Source organism: Idiotropiscis lumnitzeri, chromosome 3 (genome assembly GCF_059441095.1).
Source record: "Idiotropiscis lumnitzeri isolate Australia: NSW breed Sydney's pygmy pipehorse chromosome 3, RoL_Ilum_1.0, whole genome shotgun sequence".
NCBI classification, from domain to species: domain Eukaryota; kingdom Metazoa; phylum Chordata; class Actinopteri; order Syngnathiformes; family Syngnathidae; genus Idiotropiscis; species Idiotropiscis lumnitzeri.
In genome coordinates this window covers 4,113,754-4,122,142 of record NC_142393.1, presented here as the reverse complement: position 1 = coordinate 4,122,142, position 8,389 = coordinate 4,113,754, and the positions used below count along the sequence as shown (strand labels likewise).

Below are 8,389 nucleotides of genomic sequence, written 5' to 3'. Positions count from 1 at the left end.
TTTATAGCACTTCCAATGAATTTTATTAAAACAAAATGGGAGAGATTAATTCAATATATTAGTATTAACATTCACTGCAAAGAACAACAATAATGATGTTTTAGTTGTAATTTTTAACACAATAGGCACTTTTCTGCTTTCTGAAGATTCTAACTTGGCCAATTACGTTTTCTATTTCTTCGATTCAATTTTTGCGTTTCCACAAATGGAAAAAAAAAAATGAAAGAAACTCCAACGCCACCTTGAGTCCTTGACAAAGTGTCTCATTTCTGGCTGACAATGCTCCGCGCGATGAGCTCTTTCATGATTTCATTGGTTCCTCCGTAGATCGGCTGAACACGAGAGTCCACAAATGCTCTGTAACGACAAAGACGTAATTCAGAAATTATCTGCTGTGAACGCCACGGCCGCTGTGGAGAAGTAATACAACTAGGTGACTCAGTAAGCTGCAGTAATAGGAGTTGTTTTCACAGAGGATAAAGAATATATGCTCGTGAATGTATTAATACATGCAATTATTATTTTTTTATGTTTAGGTTGTCGAGATGAGGTCTGCTGAGTGCTTACTTCGCAATGGGGTACTCCCACATGTAGCCCCAGCCACCATGGAGCTGCACGCAGTGCGTGGCTACCTTATTCTGCAGGTCGGACGCCCTGGAGAAAGACAAGGTTACAACTCAAAACAGTAGCAGTCCACACACTCGAGAGGAGAGCCGCTCGCTCACCAATACTTGGCCATGGAAGCGGTGGCAGGGTCAAGGCGTTTCTCCACATGGAGCTGCAGGCAACTATCGAGGAACGCGCGGCCCACGCAGATTTCCGTCTTTAGCTCGGCCAGTTTGTGCTGCACGGTCTGCGCGGGAAGTTAAACCAAGTCACTTCAGCCGATAAAATGTCTCAAAAAAGTCACGATGCACACCTGCAGGTGAGCGACTGTCTTTCCGAAAGCTTTCCTCTGCAACACGTAATTCCTGGTTTCCTCAAACATGAACTCGCAGCTGGCGATGGCCATGTCAGCGATCACCAGACGCTCCTGAACACAGATCACAACATGAGATGAAGCCAACAATGCAAAAAACAGTGCATGCACTTGAGCGGATGCTTGCCTGCGGCAGCTCGTTCATCAAATAGTAGAAACCTTTGTTGAGTCCGCCCAGCAGCGCCTCCGCTGGGAGTCGCACATCCTCAAAGAAAAGTTCAGCAGTGTCCTTGGGAAGTACATGACAGGTAAAGCGAGCGGTGGTACGTCAGAGGGGAAATCTTAGTCATTCTTCTGGTTACCACTAGAGGGCGCTTGGACACTTTTAGCAGTATAAATATCACATTTTCTCTGACGTAAACTGAGTGATCTTCATCAAAAGTGCAATTTTGAGTACCTGCGCCTTGAGGCCGATTTTTTCCAACTTGCGCCCTTTGTGGAAGCCACTCATGCCATCCTCCACCAGAAAGAGACTGATGCCATGGGCTGCAGTCTTGGCCTCGCGGTCGGTCACGGCCACCACCACCACCACGTCGGCCATCCAGCCGTTGGTGATGAACACCTGCAGAGGGTGATGCGGCCGCAATGAAAACAAAACACAACAAAATGTTAACACTCTAGAGCCAAAATACCACAGCCAAATTAAGAAGGAAATGAACAAGAAACCTTTCCAAAGTGTACTCAAAATACTTTTGTTGACTATCCAAAGTTGTTCGACTCCTGGCAAAAAAAAAAAAAAACATCTTTCCTGGCTTTTGCCCTCCGTGGAGACTTTCTTACCTTGTTGCCATTCAGGATCCAATCACTGCCGTCTCGCTTGGCATAAGTCCGCACACCTTGAAGGTCACTGAAAAGGTCATGAAACACATCAAAACGGCAGCAAGCACTCAAAATGTATTGTTTTCACCAGAGAAAGTTTGATATGTATACCGCTAACGGTATGTAAGCGCCCTCTAGTGGTAAGTAGAAGAATGATGAAATTAAATGTTCAAACTAGAGTATTATAAACAGTCCTCACCTGCCCGCTCCTGGCTCCGTCATGGCAATGGCACAGATGCTTTTTCCAGCAACCATCTTGGGAATAAAGCGTTCAATCTGCTCCTTGGTGCCATAGTTGATAACGTAGGGCATGACGATGTCGGAGTGAAGAGCAAAACCTGGTCCTGAACAGTTTGAGTACATTCTGGTGACAAAGATAAAGGCACATGAGAAAAATAAATCATTTTCATCAGATATCTTCAAGGTTTTGTGGTTATCCTCTTACTGTTCCTCCCACGTGACAGCTGCAGAGAGCAGGTCCCCGCCGATGCCGCCGCATTCCTCTGGTGTCATAACTCCAAGCAGGCCTTGCTCACCGGCCTTTTCCCACACTTCCCTGCTCACCTGGCCGGCCTTCTCCCACTCGTTGTGATGCGGCACGACCTCCTCTTGGAAGAAGCGGCGCACGCTCTGCCTGAAGAGGTCATGGTCTTCGTTGAAAATGCGGCGAGTCCCAATGTCCATGAGGGTCTTTGCTTTGGATGTCTCTGGCCGAGAGGAGGGGGGCGGTTGACTAAGTTCCTGGGCGTCATTGTGCTGCAATCTGGATGCAAATATTACATATAAAAGAAAAGTTGAACGCTCATTCAGGCATCCTCAAACAGTGTATGATTCTGTATCGACAACAACATATGGTTCAAGAAAACTGATTTTATTTCTTCTTGCATATATGCAAATACTTATGATATATAACTCATCATTCATCCGTCCAAGTTTGGCATCCGTGGTTCTCACATAAGATGTTCCGTTTAAATTGAAAGTAGACGTTTCAAAAGTAATGCTCTTTATAATGTCATCCGACATTTCTGAAATTGAAGCACAGATCCTGGTTTAGGTTTATTTACTGTGTGACTTAGTCAAAGTAAGAGATGAGCTGGAGCAAATCTGTCCACCCGATGGAAAATTTAGAGTTAAGTAAACCAAAATGCCCAACTTCCCACGCTTGTATGGGGTATATATGCAAATCATGTTTTTTTAATACTTGATAAGTATAAAATACCGTTAGTTATTTTTAGTTCGGCGGCATCATCATTTAGCATCGCAGATTTTATTCAATTGCGACAATATGATCTTATTAACAAAATGAAATATATTTTTTTCCTGTTTGTTTGATTATTTGTTTTTCAAAAACAAGTAAGGTCTTAACTTTGGAGACGAATTTCCCTTTTAATCATACGCCGACATACGGCAGAAAGAAACATGAATCCGATCATATCGAGTTCTCCGAAAGTCTTGAAAGTGTGTGAAAGGTCGCTGTGACCTACGTAAAAACTTAAACACACAATAGAAAAAAAAAAAAGATAAGGTGCAGTGGGCACAAAAAAAAATATTAACTGCAACCGGTAACGGAATTTTTCTTTACAATTGTATAGATTTATCATGCAGTTTAAGTGTCGCAAGAAACGGATAATTGCGCAACATTTACCTTGCTCCAGCCGACGGCAGAATCCGCCCTGAACTGGAGATTTGTTTAAAATCACAACGAAATAGTTTAACTGCATTTCTGACAAACATCGTCGAAAAAGTTGCGGAACAGGATAAATGATTAAAACTCAAGACCAGTCTGCTCACTCAGACAACGGAGACCACAGTCTTACATAAAAAAAGTCATGACTATATCTGCTCTGTTTTTTTCTCTTCTTTGCTTTCCCCCCCCTATAGCAACCACCGCAAGTGAAATCGAAAATGACGGCACATGCAAAGTAGTTTTACCAATTACTGCGTTACAATTTCTACCACTTCAAACACAACAAGTGGGACTGCCCTATTTTCACAGTGACTCTATTTTCTTCTTTTGATAAAAGAGCACAAAACTTGAGTTACAAACTCAACTCTGCGATCTAGCGGTCAAATATGTCATTACACAATATCTCATTATATCGCAATAGTTCATTTTACAATGTACGTCGCACGTACTTTCCGGGTAGCAAGCGTTCAAATTGAAATAAAATATTGTTCATAAAAGTTATAGAACAATTACATCGAAAAACTTGGCTAAAATAAAACCGAATTTGATGTTGTTGGTGTCATATTTCCTATAACTATGCGCAACGAAAACCCAGATCAGCACTTGTAATTTTTTAAAATAAATAGTGCCCTTATTTTTTTTGCCATCAGTTTGAAAGACGTTTTCACAATTGTTTGGATGTCTAGGAATTTGAGTTCTTATTGGTTGGACGGATGTCATTGATTTAGTGATTCGGTTTCTCACACACGCACTAGAGGGCGCCAACGTTCGAGGATTTTTTTTATAGTGCCACACAGGAATGTTTATAGTTTTCCAGATATTTAGTCTTCACTTTAATTCACGTCCCCCAAACACATTTCAAACACACACTTGTATGGTTTTCTTCTGTTGCAAATCTCATTTACCTTTTTTTTCCTGACACAAGGTCTTTAATAACTTTAAAAGCCTCCACTCATGTTGACGATGCCTTTAAATCCACGACTAAGGTATATTAAATTAAATTTTTTTTATTCCACATACATATAACAATAAATTAGAATATTGTGGGAAGCTCAATTTATTTTCGTTGCTCAATTCAGAGAGCGAAATTACACATAGAGTGAAATATTTCCTGATGCAATTTTTTATGCTTATAGCATAATAAACAAAAACGCCACATTAAGCATTCGTCCATTTTCTAAATTTGGTTGCCCAGATTAAAATGGAGCTCATCCCAGCTGCTTTTAGGTGAAATGTGGTTTGGTCACCAGCCAATCACAGGCCAAGCTTCATCACCAAAGTTAGAATACATATTGCAACTTCTCTCTTTCTCTGAAAGCATGAACGAAAGATGAAAAACAGTCTGAGCTGGGATGTACTTTGGAAAAGTTTATTCTGCAGTGAACAGAGTGAAAATAAATAACAGTTTTCAGGGAGGTGGGAAACTTTGGCGGTCAGTCCACTGCCTTTCTCCAGGACCTTTGGCGCTGCTGGGCCAGTGATGGCTCGACTGAATGAGGTGGCGGTGGGAAGGAAGGGATCGTCCCTCACTTAATGAGCGGTCACCCCTGCTCCCCCGTTTCCTCACCTCATGCGGCGAGTGGAGACACGCCCCCGGTGGGATGTGAGTGATGTGGTCTACAATGGAAAGGGGATGTCCCGAGAGAGGAGGGTTGAAACGGAAAGGAAAACAAAATAAACAAGTTGGGTTCGCTTCAACATCCCTTGAACAAAGTCCTTGTCTTTTCTTGTTGGTCTTCCTCACAGTGTCCGATGTCCTGAACACGCTCCTGCTGCGCGCTGCTTACACAGACATGATGTGCTTGACAAAAGCTACAAAAAAAAAAACAAACAAGGAGACGAGCTTTACTCCAAGAACGAGAATGACGACCCATTCGCCGTGCTGTCCCGGCAAACGTACCCTCATAGTGCACACTGCCGTTCTCATCCTCCTGGCCGGCCATGAGGGCATCAATCTCGGGTTCGCTCATCTTCTCTCCTGTTGGCCGACAGCGCTGCACGTCACAAACGGTGCTGTGCAATTCAGTGCTTTTGTGGTCGAATTGAGAGGAGCCTCACCCAGGGTGGACAGCACAATGCGCAGCTCAGCACCCATGACGGTGCCGTTGCCTTCCTTGTCGAAGACGCGCAGACCCTCAACGTAGTCGTCGTAGGTACCCTTGGGCAGAGCGTCCACCTGTTTCAGCATGGGCAGGAAGGCGTCAAAGTTGATCCTCTTGTTGGCCATGTCTGCAAGTGACGTCACAAACGAAGGGGATTTGTTCAAACTCGTTCACTGCCATTGACGAGCATGGACGCCCAAAAAGGACATTCATTTTTTTTCTCCATCTGTTTGTCTGGCATTCATGAGCGGTGGGGGTCTTACCTTCTGCGGTGGGGTTGCCCAGGATCTTGACGACGTCCTTGTTGGTGGGGTTCTGGCCCAGAGCGCGCATAATGTCGGCCACCTGGTTGTAGGCCACCTGGCTGTCACCGATTCTGTCGAAGAGACCGAAGGCCTCTTTGAAGTCTGAGCAGAAGAGAACATGAGAATGATTTACACCCGCTGGGGGTCCAATTAAAAAAAATAAATAAATGACTCGTCGTCAATGTTTGCCGCCGTGACAGCAATGTGGCGCCACGCTGGCTAAGAGGAAGCGGAGTTGATCTGATCTATTTTTGTCCATCGGCGTCGAGATGGATGACGCTTTTATGTTATTTTGCAACTAGCGGGGGTCGCAACAGCTGTAGCGCGCACACACCACCGCCACCCTGCTCCCCAAGGAGGGGGGCTGGGGCTGCAAACTGATACCCCTCCCCTCAACAGTTGCCATATAGAGGCATGGCGACACTTGCGGCAAACTTAAAATGCTGACTGCGGAGTATCAGGGTGGAGGTAACTAAATCTAAGGCCGCCAAAGGCAGCCATTTTGTTTCCGCTCAACGATCATCGCGTTATGAACTGAAACATAGGGGCAAGGTTTCAAAGACGGCGAGGATCACAATTTGGATCCCCGACTGTAAGGTGACCTTGCCCATCGAGTCAGGATGCGAAAACCTTGACCCCCGGGTGTTAACAGTGCGGCTCACAGGGAAAGGCCGGGACAGCTCAGAATAGACATAACTGACATTCCCATGGCAACTGGAGCAGATTACAGTTAACGGGCACCGTGACATGCGGCAACTCACGAACAGCGGACGACGGGATCCAATTATTGAAACAACAATCTCTTTCTAACTTACCCTCAATTTGATCCGCTGTGAACTCGGTCTGTGATGGAAATTCACACACAACAAAAAAAAAAAGACACATCAAAACTAAATGATAAATTTCATTAAAAATCATTGGCATATGAGGATTTTCATTTACACGTCAACGTCATAATCAGGCAAGTCTGCTCAAACACTTCATTTAGCGACTTCTTGTCGATAATTTCACTCCCAAAAAAAAGCATCTAAATTGATAAAAAAAAAAACACCCAACTATGTTGATAGGCGCTGCCCCACCCGAAAATATTCAGCACACAAGTTGAGTACACACCATGTTGGAGAGCTGGAGACGCAGGAGAGGAAAGAAAAAAAGAGGCCAAAGTCCCGAGACAGAGTGGTCCTGAGCCTTGGCTCCAGCGCCCTCTTATTTATTCCAGGCCCGTGATGTCACACATGCTAATGAGGCGACTCAGATGACACACTGGGACATCTTTAACTTTCTTAGGGCAAACAGAGAAGCGAGCGGAGCGGCCAGAGCGGGGTAGCAGCAGGCCTTTAGAAGGGGTCGGGGCTATTTTTAGAATCAAGACATTGAGCCTTAAGACTTGAAAAGCATTTTAAAATGCAGTTTTTAAACTCCACCAATCTTTGACGGCGTTTGCCTTTGTCGCATTCCGAAGACGAAAACAGACTTTCGTGGTGAAAATGTGTTAATCCTGTGCAGCCGAGTGACCCTCTTCAGAAGGCCTCCAAACCCAGAGAGATCGTTTACACCTTTAATTAACCTCCCGGAGATGGAGCCTCGTCTTACGCAGAATTCCAACCACACTCAAGTCTGCATCTCAAGCATTGACATCATTTCGTCGGGAGACATAAAATACATGGCCGACATGTCCTACAATGGAAAATGCTGAGACAATAACAGAGTTGCGCGGCCCCGCCGCAAGTTTCCATCCCCACAGCCAGCGCTCTCCATGGTGCTGAGACGCTGCCCGTGACTGTTGGAACCGTCTGCGACATACCCTGTCACTTGTTGATGGTGAAATCAGATTTTTTTTTTTCAAGGCTCTGGTATGCAATTGGGTCAAACGAATGACAGACAGGACAGATGAGGATGCTGCCGCGCCATCGGACTCGCAACATGCATGCGTCGCTCACAGATAAAGTGTGTTTGAATGAAAGGGTGAAGCCGTATGGGACACGCCCCTGCACAGATGAGCTCTATTTTTAACTATTCCTGCCTGAGGTGTTCGGTTTCTTAGCTGTGGGGGGGCAACCTTTCCTCTTTGCTTCTCCGGCACGGCCCCCTCCCACCCGGCACACACATGAAGCCCCCCCAACTCGTGTGTCACAGAGAAGGCCCAAGGATTAAAAAAAGAGCGGTGGCATTGTGTCGCGCTGTGGCGTTAGGGGGAGTCGAAAGTGTGAGCCTTATTTGGGAAAGGGAGCTGTGAAGCCATACTGTATGTCGCATGGGAGAAGCGACACACAAGACGAGAGAGACGGACGGGAGCCACTCGCTGAGAAGCGTCTTGGATGAATGTGCTTTCACTCCTTCGCCTACCTGTTAACACAGTCGTTAGCTAACATGAGTCGAGGGGAATCAATACTAAATTACGCCATCAAATTAACATAACCTGAATAGTGCAAATGATTTCTTGCAATGGGGATCTTTGCTGCCTCCCTGTGGTGGTTTGTGCCGTTGCGCAAGAACA

General features: G+C 45.2%; 2 protein-coding genes across 2 annotated transcripts; both read right to left on the bottom strand.

Moving 5' to 3' along the window:
• acadl (acyl-CoA dehydrogenase long chain) lies at nucleotides 1-3,797 on the bottom strand. The gene is made up of 10 exons (XM_088290809.1): nucleotides 3,444-3,797; nucleotides 2,244-2,561; nucleotides 1,998-2,162; nucleotides 1,760-1,826; nucleotides 1,377-1,541; nucleotides 1,107-1,208; nucleotides 920-1,033; nucleotides 726-853; nucleotides 568-654; nucleotides 1-357 (listed from the first exon to the last, which is right to left on the bottom strand). The coding sequence occupies exons 1-10, from the start codon at nucleotides 3,530-3,532 to the stop codon at nucleotides 264-266; spliced, it is 1,329 nt and encodes a 442-aa protein (XP_088146935.1). The 5' UTR covers nucleotides 3,533-3,797; the 3' UTR covers nucleotides 1-263.
• A 1,043-nt stretch (nucleotides 3,798-4,840) lies between these two features.
• Nucleotides 4,841-8,282, bottom strand: mylz3 (myosin, light polypeptide 3, skeletal muscle). The gene is made up of 6 exons (XM_088291998.1): nucleotides 7,006-8,282; nucleotides 6,708-6,735; nucleotides 5,851-5,994; nucleotides 5,544-5,714; nucleotides 5,386-5,463; nucleotides 4,841-5,297 (listed from the first exon to the last, which is right to left on the bottom strand). Exons 1-6 carry the CDS (start codon nucleotides 7,006-7,008, stop codon nucleotides 5,269-5,271), a joined length of 453 nt encoding a protein of 150 aa, XP_088148124.1. The 5' UTR covers nucleotides 7,009-8,282; the 3' UTR covers nucleotides 4,841-5,268.
• Between the last annotated feature and the right edge of the window lie 107 nt (nucleotides 8,283-8,389).

Coding starts and splice junctions, on each gene's coding strand:
- mylz3 (XM_088291998.1), bottom strand. Junction 5,995..6,707: donor CACAGCGGATCAAATTGAGG/GTAAGTTAGAAA, acceptor TCTTCTGCTCAG/ACTTCAAAGAGGCCTTCGGT. Junction 5,715..5,850: donor GGGCAACCCCACCGCAGAAG/GTAAGACCCCCA, acceptor CGTCACTTGCAG/ACATGGCCAACAAGAGGATC.
- acadl (XM_088290809.1), bottom strand. CDS start 3,532: ATGTTTGTCAGAAATGCAGTTAAACTATTTCGTTGTGATTTTAAACAA. Junction 2,163..2,243: donor GCTGTCACGTGGGAGGAACA/GTAAGAGGATAA, acceptor CTTTGTCACCAG/AATGTACTCAAACTGTTCAG. Junction 1,542..1,759: donor GGATCCTGAATGGCAACAAG/GTAAGAAAGTCT, acceptor CACCCTCTGCAG/GTGTTCATCACCAACGGCTG.